Consider the following 13,780-nt stretch of genomic DNA (forward strand, 5'->3'; position numbering starts at 1 on the left):
GTGGAAAGAGAAGGAGGGGGAGAAGGAAGGGGGGAGGGATAGAGGGGGAGAAGGATAGAGGGGGAGAAGGGGGGGAAAGAAGGAGGGGGAGAAAAGAAGGGGGATGTATCTACCAGTGGGAAAATATGTTAGGACTACAGAACACCTCCTCCTCTCCTCATTTTTTCATCTTTTGACCTAATAAATCTTCTTCCCTTGCTATTTTAACTTTGGACAGTAAAACTTTTTTATTTTTTTCTGCCAGTAAATACCTTATACAGCCCACTTCCTGTTTCTTGTATGGTCATTAGCCTAGGCTTATGACATCATGCACAGCTCTCTCTCTCTCTCTCTCTCTCACTCTCCTGAGAGTTTGCCAGGAAGGGAGGAAGGATGAGTCATCAGGGGGCCAATGAGCAGGGCCGTCTTACTGACCGGGCACCCCTGTGCACAGCACGGGGGCCCCACATTCACCTGGGGTCCCATGAGAGCACTAGCCGGGGGAGTGTCAGTTGGTGTGCTCGAGGGGCACAGAAATTAGTACGTCAGGAAATTACTGAGGTTCCGCTTTAGGGAGATGAGGAGAGGAGGAGGTGTTCTGTAGTCCTAACATACTTTCCCGCTGGTAGATACAGTGCGCTGGGCATTTACACCCTAGAACAGGAAGTATGTTACCTGCAGAAATACCAGGTAAAAGAAAATAAAGGGGAAAAAATGTAAAAAGAAAATCACATCTAAGGATGGATAAGCTGAAATATACTTGACTAGTGTAGTCTAGATAAACCAACCTTTCCTTTTTACCATATCCCCACTTTAACCCTTACCCCTTACCAGTAAAGAGAGACACCGATATTGGAGTAAAATGGCCATAACAGCCTATTTTTTTAACAATTAATTAATAAATTAATTAATTAAATGATTAAATATTTCCAATCTTTATTAAATAACATTTTGTAACCAAAACAACTTTTTAACACCAGCCTGTTGGTCTTTGACGGCATCTCGGCTTAACCTTTATTTTCCACCACTACACTGCGGTACCTTTTTCATACCAGGCCTCCAGCCGTATAACCAGCTCGGAGACAACCCCTTTTTCCCCGCAGTGCAACCATAACCGTATTCCAGCAGACACCGTTCCACTGGAATAACCCCAGAGGGGTCCTTCCCCCAGATGAGCCCCCCACCACTTCCATCACATCTGTAAACTGCCACCATCAAAGACCAAGGACACCACCACCGCTGTCATGACAACCTTTGCCATTGAACCTGAAAGAAAAGAAAACAAACGCACAACACAAAACTCACCCAAAAATGGGGAAGGTGGGTGGGAAAACTGCCTCCTCCAGTGTATTCCCGTTCCTGCACTGACTTCCTGGGTGCCCCGCCCCCTTTATATATAGGGCTCCACCCCCTTTCCTCACTAGTTTCTCCTCTGACACACCCCTTCCCTCACACTGTCCCTTTTAACCCCTTGTTGTTCTACTTTCCACCCAGGCATGCCCGGCACTACGTTATTCCGTCTTTGCTTCTTTTCATTTCGGGCCTCACTACATTATTGTTCTTGGGTTAGGAAACACTGTGAAGGAAACATGTATTGGGAGAGGAGCATTTCCTGCCATTGCTAACTTCTACTTCTGAAAATGTGGTCTCACAAATTCAGTACAAGGATACCTGCAGTACAACAGCTTATAGGCTGCCAAAAGTGTCCATGCTGGGGGCTAATGCTGCCAGAGGCCAGTATGGACACTATGGCCTCAGTGTCATCACCCATGTGCCACCATGATTGCCACCTGAGGCAACAGCCTAATAGACAGCATGATGATGACTGATATTGCTAGTCTTCTTCCTAAGATGCCAGTTGCCTGGTTGCCTTTGGCATCAACACTTCCCATTTTCTGACGCAGAATAAGTATGCAGCAAGTGAAATCAGAACAAAATGAAAACTCCTGATCTGCATTTATGTCCTATATCAATGACATAATATTTAAATACTGAATTATCATTAGAGCCATGCATGTGGCATTTTCAAAAGGGGAAGTCAGTGGTAGTAGCTTTAATATAGTTATCTAAAGAATGGCTAATTAAAGTGAACAGTATATACAGTACAATGGCATATGGAAATGTATGCACATAATATAAATAATAACCCTGACTTATTCGTCAGAAGGAGGAACCACGGAGGTCCACACAGTACTCAGCAGAATCCGGACGTATCATTCCTGCATCCTCCCGAGGCTTGACCAGGCGTACCTCCAGAAAACAACACAACAAAGGGAAACATGAAAACACACTCTTCCAAGACCAAGAAATTCTAGTGAGTTACAAGGAACAGCCACCAAATGAACTAAAACTGTAGCAGACAGAATATGGTGCAGATGTGCATCGTAACCAATCAGCTTCTAGCTTCAACTTGTTCAAATAAGCTTTGCCAATATAATCTAGAAGCTGGTTGGTTGGCTTTCACAGTTGTTCCAGATTCTGGATACTACGGCCCAGATACACGAAGAGCGTAAGTTCTACGATGCGCCGGCGTATCTTTGTTTTGTATTCACAAAACAAGATACGCCTGAATGTGGGCTAGATCCGACTGACGTACGTCTTAGTACGCCGTCGGATCATAGGTGCATATTTAGGTGGCGCTTCCGTTGATTTCCGCGTACAGTATGCAAATTAGCTAGATCGACTGATTCTCAGAACGTACGTCCGCCCGGCGCGTTTTTTTACGTCGTTTGCGTAAGGCTTTTTCCGGCGTATAGTTACCCCTGCTCTATGAGGCGTACGCAATGTTAAGTATGGACGACGGGCCAGCGTCACATTTGCCGTCGTTTACGTTGTTTGCGTAAAACGTACACGAATAGGGCCTTGCGTAAATTACGTTCACGTCGAAAGCATTGACTATTTGCGACGTGATTTAGAGCATGCGCACTGGGATACCCCCACGGACGGCGCATGCGCCGTTAAAAAAAACGTCATTTACGTGGGGTCAAGTTGAATTAACATAAAAAACGCCCACATCTTAGTCATTTGAATTTCGTGCCCTTACGCCGACACATTTACACTACGCCGCCGTAACTTACGGCGCAAATTCTTTGTGGATAAGGAACCTCCGCTCTAAGTTACGGCGGCGTAGTGTATCTGAGATACGCTACGCCGGCCTATATATGTGCCGAGGTACGTGGATCTGGCCCTACAATCTTAGTAAATCACCCTCAAATTCTACGCAGCAGAGTACTCAGAAAACGTTTTCAGACTGTCCCAGACATGGAGGCTTTGCGTAACCCCTAAACCTTTATTGGAATACTCAGAAATGTCCTTTTAGCTGCTTTCCAAAAAAGCAGCAAAAAAAACAAGCAAAATTTACAGATGTGGGTCACAGTGACCTGGAATAGTGATACGTGTCTCTCTCGTGTGTTGACAGGTACTGGAGTTACTGTGCCAGATTCTACAAACAGATTCTCTGTCTGCCGTCCAACAGTGGCTTCTGTCTGCTGGCCAAAGAGGTGAGAACAGAGTAAAGGAATAGAAAAATTGTTTCATAATTTTATTTGGTTTTCCCTTGCTTTTGGATATGGTGGTCATCGGTACAATTAGGGGAGACCTCCCTAATGGAGATGCAGTCAGCAATAGAAACCCAACAGATTTTAACCTGCCAGCGCTATCCAAGACTGAAAAACATTTTAGCTTTAGATACACTTTTAAAGTGGATGTAAACCCAATTTTTTTTTATGTCACAGTGTAGAGTATAAGATTTCCTATCATCTGTGCCCAGTCTTGCCACACAGAGTTAATCCAGCTCTGAGCAATCCTCTTTTATTGTTCAGTGAAATAAAATGGACTTACAGGTCTGGTTCACATTGGGTACGATTTGAGATGCGATTTGACATGTCAAATCGCATCTCAAATCGGCGGCATTTGCCGGCAATGGCACCTTCCTAATCGGTGTGGCGCTGCACCAAGTTCAAAAAGTAGTTCCTGTACTACTTTTTGCAATTTCGGGCTGCGATTTACATTGACATCTGTGCAGAAACCTGCACAGTTGTCTCTGAAATCGTGGCCGAAATCGGGACTGTTAGCGGGAGTGAAATCGTGCGAGTTCAGCTGAATTCGCACGGCCTCACTCCCGCAGCCCAGTGTGAACCTGGGCACAGAGAAAAACCTTAGTCCATTCCACCCCCTTGCTGTGAGTGACAGGTTATTTACATATCTCATGCACTAGCCTGGAGACAGGAATTATTTTTTTAATTCCCACCCCCACTCCTTTTCTGAAGTCATGTGGTTACTTTTCTATATTTTGACTGGATGTTAGTGATCATAGCAGAATTTAGTGTAAGGAATACATAGGACAAAATGCATGTTGACAAGGGGAGTGTAGAGGAGGGCGGGGAGTCTACTGACATCACGACTTCACCCACCGAGCTTCAGACAACAGATCCACCCACAGAATCTGCAGTTTTTCAGTTTTTATAACAGAGGGGAGACATTCGACAGGTAAGGATACATGCAGGAGGCATCTATATCCTTATAGATCAGCACTATGGCAGGAGTTTAGAAAGGATGAGAGTGGCTTTACATCCACTTTAAAGATGAACTGCAGCCAGTAGGAATACAATCTAATAAGCAGGGAATGCTCCTATCTGGTTCCAAAATGTTCTCCCTTTTTTTAAAATCTGTTTCTACCCATTTTCTGTGTCTCGAAAATGTCCCTTTTTTTCATCTATCTTCAGCAGGGCTCAAGTCCTGCGGGAACGCGTGGGAACAGAGTTCCTGCACTTTTTTCACAGCAGGAACTCAGTTCCCTTTGCAGAGCTAGAGCAGCCGAGCCAATCCTTCACTAAGCGGCGATGCCCAGCTCGAGTCACTGTCAGGGGCAGGCGAACCTTAGTAATCCTTTATGTTACTGGCCGCTTCCTGTATATGGATTCATCAGGTAGTGTGTGGGTATTCCGTAATTTTCTCGATGCCGCAATGTCTCCTGGGAGCTTTTGTCGCAGTGCAGGAATATTTTTCCAGCAAGAATTTACAGCCGTGTGTACGATGCTTAAACCCTGGTTCACACGGCTGTAAATTCTTGCTATAAAAATATTCCTGCACTGCTTATTTTTGTGTCTTTCTTGCGACATGAGTGCCATAGACTGCAATGTAAAATCACAAATGTTGCAAGGAAGTGGTTTCTTTGCCTTATCTTTGTAAATTTGGCTGCGGCTCAAGAGAGTTTTGTAAGTTCAATGATATGTGTCACATTCTGTATTGCTATGATTTGCCCAAGTCACAAAACATCAAAGCCGCATTAAAGTTACATTGAAGTTGCAATGCAAAGTCACAATGGAAGTCTCACGACTTTGGGGTGTCAGAAGTTTGCATTGATCCTTAAAGTGAAGCATTATTTTTATATTGTGTCTTGGGAAGGGGCCATGGGCCAGTTGTCAGGATCAGGGCCGTTTGAAGGAATTTGGGGGCCCCAAGCAAAATAGGGGCCCCCAAGCCCCCCCCGCATGCAAAGCCTACGTTAACGCTACACAATTTTTTTTTCTATTCTTACCTCCCCTTCTTCCCTGTAGGCTGCCGCTAAAGCGTGGCTGAGCTCCTCTTCCCCCTGCCTCTTTCCCAGTCCCCTATCAGATAGTGCCCGGGCCGAGTACCATGTGGTACAGGAGATTCAGTTTCCTGTCTTCCCGGCCCAACTGAAAGGAAATGAGCACTCAATGTGCACTTCCTGTCAGTTCGGCCGGGAACAGGAAACTGAATCAACTGTACCATGCGTGGTACCCGGCCGGGCTGACAGGACTCCAAGTGGAAGGAAAAGGAGCTCGGCCTGGGAAGGGGAATTTGGGGGCCCCAGGCCAGCTCGGGGCCCCAACAATTGTTTGTTTTTCCTGTCCTGTAGCGACGGGCCTGGTCAGGATGCTGGAGTACATAATATTTGTTTCCTGTGATCTTGTAAGGCATGCATACTCACTCATTTATTCGAGCTTATCCATTTATAATGTTGTTACTAAACTTGAACATTTACTATGCTTCAGAGAAAGACCTTGTCATGAGCATGATCCAGACAGCAACTGCCAATGTGGACCTGGAATCCCAAGCCATGGGGGAGAGGCTTAATTCCCAGAATGCCTTAGGACTGCTGTCAAGAGATGAACATATTCAAAGAACTTTAAACAGGTTCGTGTCATGTCCTATATTGGGAATATGTGGAGGTGTTCTATTTTTCATAAAATTAACATTTTAATTAAATATCTACTAAGGGCTCTTTCACACGGAGCGGATCCGTATTGATCCACCCCGTGTGTGTCCGTCGGCTCAGCGGGGATCATCCGTAAATCCCCGCTGAGCTGTCGATGGACAGGGCGGTCCCCGCACACTGTGCAGAGACCGCCCTGTCTTTCCTTAACTCTCCCCTATGGGGAATCGGATGAATACAGACCGTGTGTCCGTATTCATCCGATCCGTTCCGCCAGACGGAAGAAAAATAGGGTTTTCTTCCGTCTGAAAAAGCGGATCTTTGCGGAGGCGGATCTTTACGGACGTAAGCGGATGCTCATCCGCTAACGTCCACAATCCCATAGGGATGCATTGTGAGTCCGAAAACGGACTTGTAAAAAATAGACCGTTCGTCCGCCCGTGTGAAAGGGCCCTAAAGAAGAATGGTGGCTGCCATTGCTGACTTCAGAAAATACTAGTTCCCTAAAGATCATCCTATAACTCTCTTCTGTACGGATGAACAGATATCAGACTTCACTGACTAGATCAGCCAGCATGTACTAAATCAGTGGTCTCCAAACTGTGGCTCATGGGCCGGATGTGGCCCTTTGCTTGCCCTTAACCAGCCCTTGGAGCACTATTCCCCCAACTCACACCAGTAATGAGGCACGATTCTTTTCACTAACATCAGGGCCGTCTTTAATTTAGATTGCACCCTGGGCAAACATTTACTTGGGGCCCCCCTCCATTTTGAGACATACAAAAAATAGCAGGTAGACTCAAAATCAGTTTACTGCAGCAGATCATGCAGCAATTGCAATTGTTTGCCAGAGGTTACAGCCTATCCTTACCGCTCACTGGCTGGTTTCTAGAGGTTACAACACATAATTTATGCTTGCCGATTGGTTGCTAGAGGTTACAGCACATTATTAGTGCTCACTGATTGGTTGCTAGGGGTTACAGCACATCAATACCACTTACTGATTGGTTGCTAGAGATTAAAGCAGATCAGTACTGTTTGCTGATTGGTTGCTACAGGTTAATGAACATCATTACCACTCACTGAGCAGTGGAACAATCCCAAATAATTGAGCAAGTAAAGCTGCACGTTAATACACATACTACAGGAGAGGGTGAGAGAGTGTGAACATGCTGCAGGAGAGTACCAGAGACTGCGGACATACTGCAGGAGATTACCAGACTACGGACATACTGCAGGAGATTACCAGACTGCGGACATACTGCAGGAGATTACTAGACTATGGACAATACTGCAGGAGATTACCAGACTGCGGACATACTGCAGGAGATAACCAGACTACGGACATACTGCAGGAGATTACCAGACTGCGGACATACTGCAGGAGATTACCAGACTGCGGACATACTGCAGGAGATTACCAGACTACGGACATACTGCAGGAGATTACCAGACTGCGGACATACTGCAGGAGATTACCAGACTGCAGACATACTGCAGGAGATTACCAGACTGCGGACATACTGCAGGAGATTACCAGACTGCAGACATACTGCAGGAGATTACCAGACTGCGGACATACTGCAGGAGATTACCAGACTGCGGACATACTGCAGGAGATTACTACACTGCTCCCGGCCCCGCCCCACCCCAGACCTCTGTATTCCCCAGTCAGTATAGGGGGGGGGGGCGGGAGCTCCACTGACGCTTTGTTGGGGGCGCCCCGCGCTAACTGTGAATTGGGGCCCCCGATGACGGCTTTGCAGAGTGCACAAAGAACACGGGAGGCTGTATTCCAGCGCTAGCCAGCAGAGAGGGGCAGGTCGGGAGCGCCACTGATGCTCTGACCCCGGCCCATGCAGCCTGTATGCTCGGAACAGAGCGGCTGTAGTGATCGGAGTGGGAGCGTCAGTGGACCCGCCCCCGGACCTCTGTATTCCCCAGCCAGTATAGAGGGGGCGGGGCTGGGAGCTCCACTGACGCTCCCACTCCGATCACTGGCTCTCACTATAGCCACTCTGTTCCGAGCATACAGGCTGCATGGGGCGGGGTCAGTGTCAGTGGAGCTCCTGGCCCCGCCCCCTCTCTGCTGGCTAGCGCTGGAATACAGCCTCCCGTGTCCTCTGATCTACTCTACAAAGCCGTCATTGGGCCCCAATTCACAGGTAGCGCGGGGCTCCCAACAAAGATTGGGCCCAGGGCAGGTGCCCCGTTTGCCCTGCGCTAAAGACGGCCCTGACTAACATCAATAGTGGGGTATAATTCCTCCCATGGATACCAACAATGGGCCACCATTTCTCCCACTGACACCAGTGATGGAGAATTTATTCTCCCACTGACACCAACACAATGATGGAGCACTATTCATTCCATTGAAACCAATGATGAGACACTATTGTTCTTCTTACTGATCACAGGCGCTAAGTAATTTTTTTACTCCCAATGACCGCCAAGATTGGGGCATTGTTTACTCACACTGATGTTGGAAAATGTTCTACTCACACTAGCCACAGTCCAGCCCCCCTAATGTCTGAAAAATAGTAAACTGGCCCTTTGTGTAGAAAGTTTGGAGACCCCTGTACTAAATAATACATTTCCACATTGAATGGAAAAAATATATATTTTTTGTCTTTGTCAAGGGAAATTAAAACTCTTAACATTATTAAGGGCAAAGGATTGCTAAGCAGAGTAAATAATTCCATGCATTGATCCCTCCATGGTCAGACGAGCAAACAGTCCCTGGCTAGTGACGTTCTGCAGTGTTTCCTTCATCAACAGAAGATCAGATCAGTGAGGGACCAACACTTGGAAGTAGAGGAGTTGTCTCCAGCTACTTAATCACTACTAGTGTACCATGACTCTTAGTAGTGTGTTCATTGACCGAAAGTGTCGATTTTTTTTTTCATGTATCGTCATTCTAACACACATTGATAAGATTATTGGCATTCAACTGATCACATTCACGTGTATATCCAGGAACCTACAGACATTTTGACATGCCTAGTTTCTGATTTCTTTGTCTCTTAGTCAACAGGTGTGCTTTTTATAGTTATTTTGAAATGTAATTTTCCTTTTGCTTATAGTAGGTCCCAGAAACAGAAACCAGAACCTATTCCTGAGGAAGACAAACCAGGTAATACTATGTACATAGTTGTGTTTCAATTTATCACATGACAACAACAATATACAAATATACAGATACCTCAAGCAGAGGGCTCTTCTGTCCATCACCTTACAGTAGCTGAGCAAGAGATTTAAAGTGGTTGTAAACCTCAGACATAAAATATGAACAGTGCATATCCCTCTCTAGTGTGTACTTGTCTCAATCCAGATCACTGAAGCCTCGTACACACGACCAAGGAACTCGACGGGCGAAACACATAGTTTTCCTCGTCGAGTTCCTTGTTAGGCTGTCGAGGAACTCGACAAGGCAAGTTTCTCCATTCCCGTCGAGGAAATAGAGAACTTGCTCTCTTTTTGGCTCGTCGAGTTTCTCGACAGTGTCCTCGACAAAAATGTACACACGACCGGTTTCCTTGGCAAAAAAATATCTCCCAGCAAGTTTCTTGCTGGTTTTTGCCGAGAAACTCGGTCGTGTGTACGAGGCTTCAGTGTTTTTCTGTCTGCTACCTTGTTCCTCTGCTATAAGCATGAGTAACTTCTGACCAGTTTTCCTGACACCAAGATAAAAATGGTTTCCCTTCCCTCCAATCAGCTCTCCGACGATGTAACTTTAGCTCTCCACCCCTGATTTTCAGAGCTGAGAGATCTTGTGCAAATTCTGCACTTTAAATAGATATACTGGAAAGATGCTGTAGGTAAACAGGTACAGATTTGCCTATTCTCTGTGTATCACCTAAGGCCATATGTATAAGGGTATATGTAAGTGTTTAGAACCACTTTAACTGAGTAGTGGGTGGAGTTGAGGAGTAGCAAGTAGAGCTGCAGTAGTAATGATGGTCTGTTTCCCTGAGAAGGATGTTCATCACCCAAACAATGTAGATGTAGAAACATGGTGTAACACTTTTCTGCAAGGGATTTATCATTAAACAGAACTTTTTTATTTTTTATTTATTAAAGCCATTTTTTTATATGACCAGTTAAAAAAAAAAAAGACATTACAGATATACATCCTAGACATATATCATACTATAAAATATAAAACTTTTTTTACCGTGTAGCCCTCCTTCCTCTTTCCCTTCGGGTTACTCTAAATCCATACTCTAATTTTATTTTGTTGGCCATGGACCTCCCCTACTTTCTTCCCCTCCCTCGGAACAAAAAAACACAGCACTCACTCCTCACTCTACACACCCCGTTTGTGCTTTTGGGTTTCCAAAGAAGCTAAATTGCTCCTTATTATGTGTTTCCTCTACCCGTGTTATTGAATTCCCTATTACGTTTCTTTCCCTGCCTTTCCACCCTCCCCCCACTCCTTCCCTTCCTACCCTCCCTTTATGTGTTATTTTTTTTACTGTTTTATTTAATACTTATTATTTCCTTATACAAATGTGAATATTCTCTGTGAAATTCATAAAAGTGTAAAAAAAAAAAAAAGGGGGGATGACCTTCTTACCTTTCCCATTCCATGGCCCCATTCCTCCCTCCAGCACACTTCTCTGGAGGTCGGGGGTAGCTACACTTACCCACTCAAACCCCCCCCAAAAAAAACGGTTGGGGGGATTTTGCGTCGTATTCCAGCGTCGGGTATGCAAATGAGGATTTACGGTGATCCACGAAGGTTTTCGCGTTCGTTACGTCGTCTCTAGTAATTTTTTCCCGTCGCAAAGTTACGGCTGCTTTAACATGGCTTAACTTTAGTCGAGCCATGTTAAAGTATGGCCGTCGTTCCCGGGTCGAATTTCAATTTTTTTTTGTTTTGGCGTAAGACGTCCGGGAATACGAATGGACGCTACGCACGTCGCCGTTCTAAAAAATGACGTCACATCGCGAAAAGCACGGCGGGAATTTCTAAACTGAGCATGCGCAGTACGTCCGGCGCAGGAGCGTGCCTAATTTAAATGGTACACGCCCCATTTGAATTGGGCGGGCTTGCGCCGGACGTGTTTACGATACACCGCCGCAAGTTTACAGGTAAGTGCTTTGTGGATCAGGCACTTACACTAAAAACTTGCGGCAGTGTAACGTAAACGGGTTACGTTGCGCCGCCGCAATTGTACCAGAATCTGGCCCATTGTCCATTACATTTGTAGTCAGAATGCCATCCTTGCAGACAACTAAAAAGGTCATTGGTATCATTCTGCTGGCTCTTCTACGTGGCGTTAGCTATGGAACTATGCAATGCAGGCACCATCAGATAGGTGAACCATCGGACACAGCTGAAGGAACCCCTAATAACCTCTACAGGAGGTTGAAAATGGTTGCTCTAAAATCTAAGGCCCCTTCCACACGAGGCGGACTCCGTTGATCTCCGCTGAGCTGGCGGGTGACTAGCTCCTGTCTGCTCACTGAGCGGGGAGGGGCTTGTCGGGCGCCGCTGTCTCCTATTGAGAGATCGGACGAAAACAGTCCACCATGGATGGATGGGGACGTATGCCCATACGTCTGTTTTAAGCAGATCGGGTCGGATGTCAGCAGACATGTCTCCACTGACATCCGAAGCTCCATAGAGATGCATGGAGCGGCCGTTCAGGTCTGCTGTCAAAACTGACAGGCGGACCTGAACAGTCCGTCCGTGTGAAAGGGGCCTAAATCAAGAGATGTTGTCATGTAAATTCCGACATTCTGAAAGTTCATTTTTGTAATGGTATCAGCAGCTTTGCACACTGCTCTCACATAATGAAAGATGGCTGGAGACCTGAGCAGTGCCCTGTGGGAGGTGGGATGAAGGGGTTTCAGAGTAAACTTGCAATTAGTGAACTCTAAATCTGGGTTTCATTCAAATAAATCATAATTGTATATTAGTTTACAGAAATTTATATATACTGAGTTTACTTTTTAACCTTTTCACAGAACGTATTGGTACTGCAGAAGTCTTGCAGATACATTCAGAAGACAATGAAAGCGAGAGCAAGCCCGTGTCTGATAAATAACCACGGCATACAGGACCTTCTCTTCATAAGCTGAATTCTTCATGGAATGGCCATTCTTCGTCCATAGTTCTATGCCATGTGCCTTACTATGATGCATGTAACTTAAAACTCCTCAATGCTTTCAATAAACTAAATATGTCAGTATCATTTTATGTAGATGATATTTTTGAAAATGTGAAAATATATATATTTCTTCAAACGTGTATTGATTTTTTTTTTTTTTTTTTTACTAACAGCTCAACTCAGACAGGTTACAAAACACACTTATTAGTATAGTATTTTAATGCTGTTGGTAAATATTTCCTTTAAGCAGATTTGGTCAGATAGTGGAAGTGGGGGCTGTAAAGGCACCTACATACAGTACAGAGGATGTTTTTTCTTTTCTTTTGTTTGCCACGTTCCAGATTCTGTCCTCGTCTGACACTCGCCAGACCTGTAGTACAGGTTACAACTAGACATTCTGTCTGACTGCCCGAAAAGCAAGAGTACGCCGATTAGTATCTATTGTACTTTCCATACTGACAGCAAGTCTAAACAGTAATGCCTCGTACACACGGACGGACTGTCCGATGAAAACGGTCCGCCGGACCGTTTTCATCGGACATGTCCACTGCCGGATTTTGGTCTGATGGTTGTACACACCATCAAACCAAAATCCCCGCGGACTGGATATGCGGTGACGTGGCCGCGTCGTCGCCGCGATGATGACACGGCGACGTGCGCGACCCTGGAAGGTCAATGCTTCCACGCATGCGTCGAATCGCTTTGACGCATGCGAGGGTTTTCGGCCGAGCGGACATGTCCAGTAAGTCGTACAGACGACCGAACATGTCCAACGGACAGGCTTCCAGCGGACATGTTTCTTAGCATGCTAAGAAACATTTGTCCGCTGGAAACCTGTCCGATCCGCCGGAAAATTGTCCTGTCGGACGTACAGACGACCGAACATGTCCACTGAAACTGGTCTGCGGACCAATTTCAGCAGACATGTTCGGTCGTGTGTACGGGGCCTAAGGGGGTAAGGGGGTAACAATCTCTATCACAATGTCCCCTGCAAGTTCACCTTCCCCTACAGTGCAATTTCCATCCCTCCACAATGCTTCCCAGCCTCCCTTCTACTCACAATGCTCTTTGCAGCCACAACAGCCCAATTCCCCCATGTACCCACCTGAAAATCCTGTAAGTCCCCCACAGTACCCCCCATAGCCTTATTCAGAACCCTTGACTTACCATAGTGCCCAATACTTGCCCCAGGGCTCCCCCTTACTCAATGGAGACCCACAGCCCCCCATAGTACCAGTATCCCTTAGCCTGCTACAGCTTCAGCACCCTGAAGCCAAAATGGTGCCTCCAAATCCACACAAAGCCCCCCAGGTACCCACAAAGTCCCCCTACAGAGCCTCCAGCCCCCTATTTTCTAATGTTTTTCCTCCCATTGACACCAATATCAGAGCATTTCATCCTCCTGTTGACCACTAATGCTGGTTCATTTGTTCGTCCTACTGACCACTGATGTGGGGCATTTGTTGCTCCTACTTACCACGGACACTGGAGCATTTTTACACAC

At 46.0% G+C, this 13,780-nt stretch overlaps 1 protein-coding gene across 4 annotated transcripts in view; it reads left to right on the forward strand.

Annotated features, from left to right (window-relative positions):
• The window catches only part of TBATA (thymus, brain and testes associated), a 54,491-nt gene extending 42,084 nt beyond the window's left edge, over window positions 1-12,407 (forward strand). For 3 of the 4 annotated variants that reach the window (XM_040320501.1, XM_040320504.1, XM_040320503.1), the window contains 5 exons: window positions 2,144-2,293; window positions 3,398-3,479; window positions 6,000-6,141; window positions 9,244-9,293; window positions 12,134-12,407. In XM_040320501.1, coding sequence (XP_040176435.1) covers window positions 2,144-2,293; window positions 3,398-3,479; window positions 6,000-6,141; window positions 9,244-9,293; window positions 12,134-12,213 — 504 coding nt within the window. In that variant the 3' untranslated portion in view covers window positions 12,214-12,407. The remainder of the gene's footprint in view (window positions 1-2,143; window positions 2,294-3,397; window positions 3,480-5,999; window positions 6,142-9,243; window positions 9,294-12,133) is intronic. The other variant, XM_040320502.1, reaches the window with a different exon arrangement.
• Window positions 12,408-13,780: the final 1,373 nt, after the last annotated feature.

The sequence above is a fragment of the Rana temporaria genome, chromosome 8, assembly GCF_905171775.1.
Source record: "Rana temporaria chromosome 8, aRanTem1.1, whole genome shotgun sequence".
NCBI classification, from domain to species: Eukaryota; Metazoa; Chordata; class Amphibia; order Anura; family Ranidae; genus Rana; species Rana temporaria.